Below are 12,046 nucleotides of genomic sequence, written 5' to 3' on the forward strand. Positions count from 1 at the left end.
TCAGTTTCGTAGCAAAATACAAATATAAAATGTAGCAGTTTTAACTTTGCTAGCAATGAACTTCTTAGTTTAGATGATGCATGGGTTGTAACTTGGCACTTAAATTGTGGGGTGGCTTTCAGGAGTCAAATACGTTGCAGGTTAAGGGCTGTACTGCTGAGTTCACAAAAGTAAAGTTACAAGCAGCGTGAACTGTTAGCATGTTTGCAATGGTTCCCTATCGTGTTGCTTTGTTAGTATACTTTGAAGTGGGTATACTCTCATATGCTCGGCATATATCAAGTTCTGTGTAATTTTTGGTGGGTTGCATCCTGGTGTGAATGCACTTTAATAGGTGTTCTTTATATTTCTTTATTACATCTGTTTTACAATAACTTGGTTATAATGAAATTGAGGTGTAACTCTCATTTCTTATGAATCTCTTGTAAGTGATGGCAATCTTCTTGACCAGTACTTGTCATTAGCCGTGCATTTGTAGCATAGTCTCTTAAGTGTTCCCATTCTAATATGCTGTAAATTGTGTTTATGTAAAAAATGGCTGTGATGAAATTGGGGACTCCCAGTGTGCTCAGGCTATTAATAGCATGGAAGAAAATCCTGAAGCAGCACTTTGAAAAATAAGCCCTTCTCTGAAGCCCTCAGTATTTAATAATGCCATGCTATGTACTTTGCATCACAATACTTGTGTCTTGTGTGGAGTTCAAAACCTGTTTTTCACAGCTTAATTAGGACACCAGTTGTTCATAGTTCTATAAACGTAAGTTCACAATTGTGGACTGCTTCCAAGGTCTGTCATTTGGTATCTCATCTCTGGTTCAACTCAAAAGTAAATATTGAATCAAGTGTAAAGATTAACGCTGTCCCTCTTACTGTAACTAGAGATCAATGTATAATAAAAATAAAATGTATGTTTTGCAGGTTCAAGAAAACTCCCCAGCTCAACAAGGAGGACTGGAACCTTTCTTTGATTTCATCATTGCGATAGGACACACTAGGCTTGTAAGCCTCAAATGATTTTATTTTTTTCCCCTGCACGAATTACGGGTATTGTAATGATGAAAGGTAGAAGCCAAAGCTGTCACAGTAAAGAAAGATTTTCATATTGGACATTGTATATGGCATTAACAAGGTAAAGGAAAACTTGGTGGTGTTCAAAATCTCCTCTCTGTCTGGATCCAAATTTGAAGAAAGTCTTATTTATGCCTTTAGTGGCCTTAACTTCTTAACAGATTAACACAATGTTTATTATATTACTCATTCATGCATATTTTCTGCCACAAGGTGAATATTGAACTGGTGAGTCAATGGTAAGAGCTCAACATTTGTTTAAACAAACTTGTTTCAACATTTGATAAAACATGAAAAAGAATCATGGCCTGTCTGCTTATACTTAAGCCTGGTAACACAGTTCCTGTATGGTGAGTTATGAAAAAAGAGTTGAGTTTTGGTTTGGTGGTTTTTTGGTTTAAAAGGCTCACGGCTTTGGCCGTATGCTTCATCCTAGCTACATACAAGCTGAATTCAGTAAGTTTGTCTTGCTCTCATTAGTGGGGGTGTCTTTCTGGAAATGATTGTTATAATGGTGGATTTTGGTGGAAGATCAATCTTTTAACGTGACAGAAATAATGATAGTTCTCTAAGCTACTGGCAAATAGTCTGTCCTTTCACAGTCAATTTGCAATGACTTTGAAGGGTTATTGTGTAAGGACTGGGATCAGAGGCACGAAGCAAAATGTTGCTGCTTGTTGTTACGACTACGTAGTAAAGATCTAAGATTGCTATTGTTATTTAATAGCAGTTATGAAGAATGGGAAAGTAAGTGATGAAACTGAATAATAGTAAGTATTTATGTAAAGGGACATGAACTGACAGTACTGACTACTTTCTAATAAAAGAAAATTGAACTGCTGGGACCGATTGTGAGACACAGAGCCTAAACTTTGACAGTTTTGGTTCTTTGTTTTCAAATTCTGCCACAGACATGACATCTATAGTACAGGTGCAACTAGAAATAATGTTAATCATATATCTCTTTCTGTGCTCTACAGAATAAAGAAAACAATATGTTGAAAGATCTGCTGAAGGCAAATGCTGAAAAAGCAGTGAAGCTGGAGGTGTATAATATCAAAACAATGAAAATAAGAGAGGTGGAGGTGATCCCCAGTAACATGTGGGGAGGACAAGGTCTTCTTGGAGCCAGTGTGAGGTTCTGCAGTTTCCAGGGAGCCAGTGAACACGTATGGCACGTTTTGGTGAGACAGAATTCTTCGGTGGCTCGTTAGTGTTCATACAACCTTGTTTTAAAGTGTAACATTTAGAAGTAACTTGTCTGTAGAAGTACAGTGCTGAAATCATACAGAAGAAGGGAACGCAGTCTTGAAAGTTTGTCTGAGCTATTTGAATATGGACAAGTAGTGGGTGACTGTTAGTGTTGCCTGTCGCTGTGAAGAAAAATAACTCCATCCAACCAGACCAAATAGTTTGTGATGGGGAGAAGGTTTTTCTGTCTTAAGTTAAAGAATCAATGGCAAAAGCAAAAAAGATTCTGGCTCGATAGGTGCCTCTGTGTTGGCTGAACGTCATCAAAGTAATATTAATGTTACAAAAAGCACCAAAAAATTATTTAAAAATTAAGAGGGAGAGCTGAAAGAGTAGAACAGAATAGGAAAGACTGTTGTTTCTGGTTAAGTAAATGCAACTTTTCAACATCTTCAGAGTATCTCATTTTGAACTGGTAGTATCTTGGTCCTTCTTGTTCAGCATGTTTTACGAGATGTCACACCTAGATGTAGACTGTTCAAGGGCTTCTATTTTGTCCCATAAATAAAATGTTCTTTCCTTCTGTTGCTTTTGGAGGTAGATTTCCTTTTTATCTTGGGATGGTTTATCCTGCTGCGAGTGCAGATGACACATGTCATTCTTTCACAGGATGTTGAACCTGCATCTCCTGCAGCTCTCGCTGGTCTCCAGCCGAACACTGACTACATTGTTGGATCTGATCAGATTCTTCAGGAGGTAGGGCGCATGCTCCTTCAAGTAGTGATTGTCTTCATGCCTGCCAAGTGTATGTTGTAGGGTTTGGCTTTTTTATAAACCTAATTTCGTGTACATCAAATGTATGGGGATAGTGTTTTGGGATTTTGGGAAGTTGATGTTTATGACAGATGCTTTAAGCTCGAGGTAAACATTACCTTTTTTAATCTGACAATAAAAAAAGTTGCTCACACTAGTAAGTTTTAGTCTGTGTTTGGGTTTTTAATATCTCATGTTGAAGTAAATAACTGTGTAAAATGCTAACTTGCTTCCAGCTCCTTGTCTTACACATTTGAGTTTAATAACTACTATTTTTTTTTTTCTTAGTCAGAGGATTTCTTTTCACTGATTGAATCCCATGAGGGGAAGCCACTGAAGCTGATGGTTTATAACACTGAAGCAGATTCCATTCGAGAGGTAGTTGTGACTCCCAATGGAGCTTGGGGTGGAGAAGGAAGGTACTGATCTCCGGACAGTCACTGGCTGATGACAGGTTATATACTCACTGTAAATGAGCTCCTGTTAAGAGTATTATTATTATTATTATTATTGATTACAGCTTGTTGTTTTCAAGTTAAGCCTTGTTTTCTTACTTGTCACACAAAACTGTTCATCTTTCCATTAAAAAAAAAAAGCTTAGAACAAGGAATTAGGCATGTTCTGGATCTAATCCTGTTTGAGTTGAAACCAATGGCAAAACCTGTATTGACTTCCCCGGTAGCGGATTCACTAGCTACGTTCTCAGAGTCAAACATTTGGTTAAAACAAGAACAAAATCCAAATTGGGTCAGATTATATATTTTGTAAAGATATAAAAATAATCAACTAAAAGCTAAGCTATGTATGTCTAAATGTCAGTTGCAGAGTGCTCCTTGAGTACTATTAAGTAAGTGAAATGATTCTTGCAGGTAGGTGTTTCTTGCTATAGATTAAAGACTCAAACTCTTCTTGTTTTAAAGAGTCAAAACTTAAAACACTTACTAGCTTTGTTAAGAACACCTTTTTCTCAAGTCTTGTTTTACTTTTCTTGTACAGTTTAGGATGTGGTATTGGATATGGCTATTTGCACAGAATTCCAACACAGTCTATAGTATCAAAGAAAAAGTCAGAAAGCAAACCACCTTCACCCTTACCAGAAGCTGGAACTCCTGTACTGTCTACTAATGGTTACACAGAGGTATGTAAGAAATCAGTTATGTTTTCTGGAGTTTCAAAATTTTCTACTTGTTGGAACATTCATAATACAGTATATTTGAGTACAGCATACAATTTTGCTTGAACAAAATGGAGTTAGGTGATGGGAAAGTGAGACCTGATGATGCTGAGCAGATGACAGGAGGGGTAGCATGAGCGAGAAACTCTGTTTGCCGAGGTGTACCCTTTATTTTCTCAAACTTTCAGCTGGCATTCTTCCATATTCCTCACTGTATTTGGGTGGAATTACATATATTACAATTACTCTTTCACCAGTGTTGGCTGATAATTTTTGGCAGATATTTTCTTCCTGTTTTAATGGCTTGCATACTACAGCTGTATCAGTCAATGAGAACCACATTAGAAGAATACCCTTCTCACTAGGAAATAAAATACACCTACAAGAATTAAGTATATATATAAGTTCTTCTGAGAACGTACTGGCTTTAAAAGGCTACATTGGAACATGTCCTAAGCAGTGGCATGCCTATCGGTTTCAGCATCATAGGTTCTCTCTGAATTGGCATACTTGGAGACTGAGGCAGAATGCTTTCATAGGAAGGTCTTCTTCAGGTGGAGCTTTCAATATAAAAAGATGCTTTTCCTTCTTACTGTGTTATTCCAGACTCCATTATTGGCACCTACTTCTCAGAGTGACAACTCTGAAATAGTTAGGAACTTGGATCATTCCACAGATCAAGAAGTGAGTGGTTATTCACCGGAAAGCTCACTTTCTCCTCCTCCCCCTCTCCAGAGAGTTATGGATCCAGGTATATTTTCTTCGGTGCTTTTTTCAGCAATTCTTTAGAGGACATCTCAGTGAACTAATAAGGTCTTAAACAAGTTTGAGACTTAAATACAGAACTGTGAGCATTGGTGGTTGTTTTCCTTAAAGCTTTTGACTTCACTGGATTTCAGAACTGTGGAATTTGGGTACTGTGAGCCTGACTGAGGTTAATATTCTGCAGAAGTCTCTTTCCACTGATGTCAGCTAACTTTTAGGTTAAATTTATTTGCATTTAGCGGGGAGGGGACTTCACTCACTTCAGTCTGGATAAAACGTCTTTTTGAATCTAGAATTTTGTGTTGTATCTAAACCAGTACTGTAATATTTGCTTTCTCCTTAAGGATTTCTAGATATGTCTGGTATTTCATTTCCTGAACTCACTCACTTAACAGAAGTGTCCAACATGTCTTCATCTGCCTCCTCCAACATGCCAGCAGCAGATGCTTTAGCAGGCACTGAAAAGTTAATGATGTTGACCAATGACACTTCTGCTTATTTTGGTAAGTGTATTCAAGATTTCCTTTAGGCCTCTGATCTAATTTCTGGGATGGTGCCAACTCATGCCTGTTCAATGCTATCATGCCTTTTGGAAATAAGCCAATTTTAAGAAAAATCAGAAAGGGGATTGGCTAAAATGAGATGGAAAAAGTGGCAGAAATCAGATGTAGAAGTGGACAAAAACTAATAGGCTTTTTTATAAGATTATAGAATGTGTGTCTTTAAATGAAAATGTTGATGATCCCAATTAAACTGACCTTAAAAGTAGGTATTTCTAAAATCAGTGTAAATGAATTCTTGTACCACAAGCTTGTCTTCACAGTTGTAAAGTGAAAACAAAATTGCAGTCATCTTAATAGTGACTTTTCTATTTAAAAAAAAAAAAGTATCTTCACATTATGGATGCCTTTGCTTTTTAAAAGGTGGGGTAACTAAGAGTTGTAATACAAAGTAAAACATTTCTAGCATAAGAATACAGCAGACCAAATCGTCTGTGGCCTCTTAAAAACCTGCTTGCACCATCAGATTTTCTGGATGTGGGGAGAACCAAGTAAACATAGCCCATGTATTTGACACTTGTGAATCCGGTTATGTGCCTGTACGAGGTATCTCATCCAAGCTGATTTTTCTAGACGTATGGTAACCAGAGGCACTGTCTGTTAGCCTGACAGCTTTTGGTTTTTTTACAATTTCCATTTCCCAGAACACGCCACAGCTTTGGACCCTGAAGATGTAACCATGTATTCTGAAGGCTCAGTCAAGCAGCCCAAGTTGGATGACCTACTGCCTTCAATTCCATCTTTACCTTCTTTTGCTCTTCCTAATGAAATTTCTTCAAAAACAACACTAGGAACTGATCCCAATAACCAAGAAACAAAGCTGCTCTTAAACAGTATTGAGAGCTCGTTAACCACTACTCCGGTGAAACCAGATGATGAAGCAGCATGTGAACAGAAAGAAGAAGAAGCTGCACAAGATCATGAGTGAAATGGATGCTGCTTTTGTTTACAGACTGCCATATGCTGTAATACTACAGCTTGGAATATTTTTCTGATCTTGGAAAGAATTACAGTTATTCTATTTTGTTAGTGTAGACAATATTATAAAAGAAATCATATGAAGTACATATCCTGTTGTCTTTTCCAATCATTGTTTAATGGATTGACCTGTGGATTGATCACCAAATTAGTGGAGAAATTAATGCAGAAACAAGTTGGAGACTGGCAAAACATCAAGTTCCTGAATTCACATTTGACTACACATGCTCCTGAATGTATTTATGAAGGCACTCTGCCTGAACAGTGACACTTGATGATTTTTCTCAGTATGATTGATGGCATTAAAAAACCCCCACCTATTTATGGTTTTGACTTGCTAGAAAGCTTTTCTAATGCTATGCCTCAATTTGACAGTTCTTGTGACTTTCAAGGCATTTCCTACTTGTTTTAGAGTTTCCCTTCTCTGTAACAGTTGTTCACATACCTTCTCTACAACTACTTTTGCAGGAAAGGAAGTACCACATGGTTTGAATTTGCAGCATAGAGATAGGACAAAATCGGGTGGGTGGGTCCTGTCATTCACTTCAGCTCTTCAATGGATCATGTGGTCATCTCACAGTTAAAAAAAAAAAAGTGGGGGAAAAATGATGATGGTTATTTGAAACAAACTGAAGTCAAAGATGATTTTAAGCCAGGCCCATGTGTTTTCAGGGCGATTAACCTTTTCAGTGGAGTTGAATATGTCTTGGTTTCTGTAGTGACAGAGGAGTAACTTTTCTTTAGTTGTGCTTTTCTATTTACCCATTTCTATTTTTATACAAATCATTGTTTAAGACATGGGGAATGGAACATGTTAGTGCAGCAACATCTATTGCTTTTTGTACCTTTTTTGTTTTGTTTGCACTTGTCTTCAAATAGCTTCTGAATGTAATAGTAAACACGAAAGAAATGTGGGTGTTCTTACACCCCTCAGGGCAGTGATTTATCATGGAATTTTAAAGCTGCTGATTTAGAATATCTTCATTATAGCTGGTACAGTTAGTGCAGTGAAAATCCTTCATAAATTAAGAGAATGGGGTACAAGATTAGGTGTGTGTTTAAGCTGTAAGTTAGAGTATACTTACTTAGCAGAGTGTTGTCTGATTTCCTTTTCTCTGCCCTGCCTCCTGATCTGTTTCTACATTGTGCCCTGTGGAGGTCGGTAAGTGAAATGACTGACTAGGCTGAGATCTAGTGACGGTGCAGGATGGGGAATCTGGGTCACACAGATTTGCCTGTGACAGCTCAGCTTCAGGAAGAGGGTGCAGGTGGAGTTGCAACACCAAGAGAGGTCTTCAGATGAGTATGCCCTTATGTAAAATCTGTCCTTTATATTCCTTCATCTCTCTTAGTCTTAAATACTGTTTTCACATAAAATACAGCAGTCTGAACAGGATGGTCAAAATACCTTCTGCTTTAAAGAATGCATTAAGCCCTAGCTGTAGGTAGTAGAATTAAGAGATTTGAAACCCAGTCTGCTAAATGGTCTGTAATAGTGAACAGATTTTTTTTTTTCCCATTTTGCTAAAATAAATTTCCTCTTTTCTTTCCCCAACTGACTGTGACAAGGGTGAACAGCCAAACACTAAAAATAAATGTAATTTAAACTAGTGGTAGGTTTGTTTGGTCTAGAGCCTGATGAATGAAGACATCTAGGTGATCTATCTGGGTTTTTGTTGTTTGTTTAGGACTGTTTCTAGTCTTACACCTTTGTGAAAACTGTTTTTAAGCTGGTAGTAGCTCATTTAAGTGATGCTGTACCATAAGCACGCTTTAAAAAACTAAGAGCAGGGAATGTCAAAACTCATACTAAACTTCAAATGTCAGAGTAATAAATGGCTTAATGCTTATGGCAGTCTGTGTCCAGCTTACTTTATGTTAATTGGCTCTTGGAAGGGGAGGTGGGGAGTTGGTTTCTATTTATGAAGACTTGATTCTTTTTTCATAACATCGAATGAACAATGGTCTAACATACCCATTTAGAAAACCAAATAGAGTTAAATCTCTAGCAGTAGTATGTTGTATTCTCCTAACCTATAACTTTATCGTTTAAATGCTAAATGAGGTTAAGAGTTTAACCACTTCATGAAATGCGTTTTCTCTTGACAATTTGGAGACTACCTTTTGAGATGCCTGAAGCTACCTCCCTGCTGAGAAAGCTGATTAGAATTTCTTAGTTTCAAAATAAAACCTAAGAAGAGTGGTAGAAGCTCCTGAGAGGGGCTGGATTCAGAGAGGATCCAGTTCTCCTGGAGACTCGGGCCTCCTGCCTGGCCTTCCTGCTGTCGCTGCAAGCCCTCTGACACAGACGATGTGCTGTAGAGCGAGCTGGAGCATTTGTGATTATCTCACTGCTGCTGCCACCTTAATTTGAGGAAAACTCAGGGAGGAAATGACCAGATACTATTGCTGAAAGAAATGTACCTCATAAGGCCTGTTCTGAATAGGCCAGTTCTGAAATAAAAAAAGAGGCTTCCAGGAGCTCAAGTATTACAGCAAGTGTTAGGCAAAGCTCATCTCCACTGAGCCGTGCCTCTGGTAACCCTAATGAGCCAGAGCACCTGGGTGCTGGTGGTTAAACACAGGATGGGTGCTCAGAGAGGCTGTGGGACCTCCACCCACCCAGATACTCACAACTCAACAAAGGCTGGAGCAACTCAATCAAGCCTTGCCCCAAGCAAGGCTAACTTCAGCAGGTTGGACCAAGCCCTCCCTTCTGAAGTAAATCACGTGATTCAGGGGAACTTCAGACAGCATAACCCTGTACTAGGAATGATCCTAACCCCCAAAACTCATAAGGAAATAATCATCCTACAGATAAACATGCAAATCTCATTATTAGCAGCAATATGGATGCTAAACTAATTCCAGCTGAACTTGAATTTGTGAATGAATGCATTTAGTGTCTTTAAGGTGAAAGAACTCTTGAAATACCAAATTCAGGCAGAGATGACTTTGTTTTCCCTCTTGAACTTTCACAGCAGGCTTGCCGATTTACTGAATCTGCACAAATCTGCTGCTGTACTTCTCTAGGTGACATTCAGAAGCTCCTCATCCAAATTGCCATACGCGACTGAATTCCTCTTAGCTGTAACTGAGAAATGCTGCAGAAAGATGGACTGCAACACTGAGTAGAGGTCACACCACTCACATGGGTACTGATGGCCTTGAATTATGCATTTCCAGCTGCTTGGGGGTTCAGAATTTAATCTCACCCAGCACAAAGGATTACAGGACTAACTGGGGAAGCAGGAGACTATTCCAGCACCCCTGTGCTCCTGCACCATGAATTCAGCAGCAATGGAAAGCAGCAGAGAGCAGCTTCCCACGGAGAAACTTTAATTCAGCACTCCCCTCAGCACCCTTCCCCTTCTCCATCTTCCCCCATAACTGGGCAAATATTTTCACCCCCCAGCAGTTACGAAAGAACGAGGCACCACTGCCTCTGCTGTTAAGTGAAAGCAGCTACAGGTTACTCACTGTGTTTGATTTGACTGTGCTAATCTGTTATTTCCTGGGCACTGCCACTAATATCCACACGTCCTCCCTCTTTGTTTTTGCCTTAAGCAAACTCTAATTTGCATTGGTTCTGCTGTAACGGCAATTTCAAAACAATTGTTTGATTTAAGTTACATTTCTAAGCTACAAAAAATAATAAAGCATTCACAGTCCCATGAAAAAGATGGCTAGAGCACTGTCGCAATATCCTCAGAGAGAGATCGGGCACATCCCACCCAGTCTCTGATCAGTACCTCTGATCTGCGTGATGTTTGTACAGCTGCTTACAGAAAAACTTCCACCACATAGTACAGGAAACTATTTTAGTCGATCACTTTCTTGATATTTAAGTCTGCATGTGCTTTTAACAGTTCTGTAATCTAGCTGGGTGGTAAATCCACCTGGCTGCATTCGGGAGCCTCAGCACATCCAGAAGTCTAAGATCATGTGCTTAAAGATTGATGCTGAATATCAAGTTCAAGAAGTTTCTAGGGATAAAGTCTGAACTAAATGGGACCTCTGTGGAAGAAAAAGTAATACCTCGGTGTGATGTACTGGCCAAAATTTAGAGTACTGTAACTGGATTCATGCTGTTAACAGTCGCTCTATGCCTTCACCTTTGGCAAACGCATTTTCTCCCTTCCCTGGCACCTCCACGCTAATTCACCTCAGCAAACTGACCTCTGCAACTTCCCCCTCTCCCCTGAGTCAGCAACTCTCAGATCTACACGTTGAATGGACGCCCACACTTCAGCTTGCATGATCTGAGCCACGGGACAGCCGTTCTCTGAGCAGCTCTCACCCTGCTCTGCGCAAGACTGACCGAGGCGTGCACCGTCAGTTGCCCCTCTCCCATGGAATATGGACAATCGAACTAATAAATCCCAAGTCACGTTTTTTCCCCACCACTTCTGGCAATGAGGTAGAACTACATTATTATCTTCTGCCTAGGCTTATTTTGAGCATTGGGGGTTTTTTTAGTGTTTCTAAAAGTTTATGCTAAATTCTTCAAGTAGTTCTTCTCTTCCTAAAATGATACTTGCACTTCAGCTGCAGCTACTGAGCCTAGCTCTCCTGTTCTCAGCACTACCCCACCTGAAGAGAAAAAAAATCACCTGTCACAGATAAATTAAGTGTTTTTCCAGGAGACAGGTTACACTACTAAATAACAGATTTACAACTCCTTTCCAATATGAACTTGGAAATTAAAGAACCTTCTACAAATCAATGGCCTTTCCTATGATTCTGGCAAACTGGAACTCCATCTCTGTTCATAATGCCCCAGTGAGCTGCGACTCTCACGTTAACTCCTTAACGCCGTGCAGGGGCCTCTCCTGTTCTTGTCTTCAGGACTTACAGACAGCACAACACCAGAAAAGGTGACAGAAATCAAAAGGGAGTAGCAAAAAAACTCCTCTTACTTGAGACTCCATCTAAGATGGATGCTGGGAGTCTCTGGGAACACATTCGGTCACTGAATTACTGCATCCTCTCCGAGAGCAGCCCAGCTGACAGTCCCCACAGCAAAGGCTTTAAGTATTCCATAATGGCATTTTCAACATCAGGAAACCCAGTTTTGGCTTCCCACGTGTCTCTTTCAGGGCTATAACCTTTCCACATCCAGAAAACTCAGTGTCAACTGGCACGAGTCACTTGTAGCAGGGCTGTCTTTTCTTATGTACTACGTTGGTGTCAACGTTTTCATAGTACAAAAGCACGCACTGCCCATGCGAACAGCATTACTTGAGCACATTCTGTACCTCAACAGTATCTCAGAGCTTGTTTTTGAAGGCTTGCATGCCTGCTAAATTCTTATATCCAACCATATTATAAGATCATCTTTAAGGGATTTCGCTAAGGCCCTGCTATTTCTTCAGCCATTCCACTACTTGAGGCTTCAAAGGACTTTAAAGTCGTTTGTAATACAACCATTAAGTGGCAATGGTCCAAGCTCTAAAATTGCATAATTGATCCAATACACAAAACAACTGGAAAATAT

At 39.4% G+C, this 12,046-nt stretch overlaps 1 protein-coding gene across 1 annotated transcript; it reads left to right on the plus strand.

Annotated features, from left to right (window-relative positions):
- The first annotated feature begins 903 nt into the window (after positions 1 to 903).
- On the plus strand, positions 904 to 6,736 carry GORASP1 (golgi reassembly stacking protein 1, 65kDa). Its single transcript, XM_009581573.1, has 8 exons — positions 904 to 999; positions 2,049 to 2,252; positions 2,929 to 3,015; positions 3,361 to 3,491; positions 4,069 to 4,210; positions 4,853 to 4,997; positions 5,356 to 5,514; positions 6,216 to 6,736. The coding sequence occupies exons 1-8, from the start codon at positions 904 to 906 to the stop codon at positions 6,497 to 6,499; spliced, it is 1,248 nt and encodes a 415-aa protein (XP_009579868.1). The 3' UTR covers positions 6,500 to 6,736.
- Positions 6,737 to 12,046: the final 5,310 nt, after the last annotated feature.

Source organism: Fulmarus glacialis, unplaced genomic scaffold (assembly GCF_000690835.1).
Source record: "Fulmarus glacialis isolate BGI_N327 unplaced genomic scaffold, ASM69083v1 scaffold1730, whole genome shotgun sequence".
Lineage (NCBI taxonomy): Eukaryota > Metazoa > Chordata > Aves > Procellariiformes > Procellariidae > Fulmarus > Fulmarus glacialis.

Bases quoted from the DNA above. Each gene is read 5' to 3' on its own strand.
- GORASP1 (XM_009581573.1), top strand. From the start codon at position 904: ATGTATGTTTTGCAGGTTCAAGAAAACTCCCCAGCTCAACAAGGAGGA. The intron at 3,016-3,360 runs GTAGGGCGCATG...TTTTTTTCTTAG, and splicing joins CTGATCAGATTCTTCAGGAG to TCAGAGGATTTCTTTTCACT. The intron at 3,492-4,068 runs GTACTGATCTCC...TTTCTTGTACAG, and splicing joins GCTTGGGGTGGAGAAGGAAG to TTTAGGATGTGGTATTGGAT.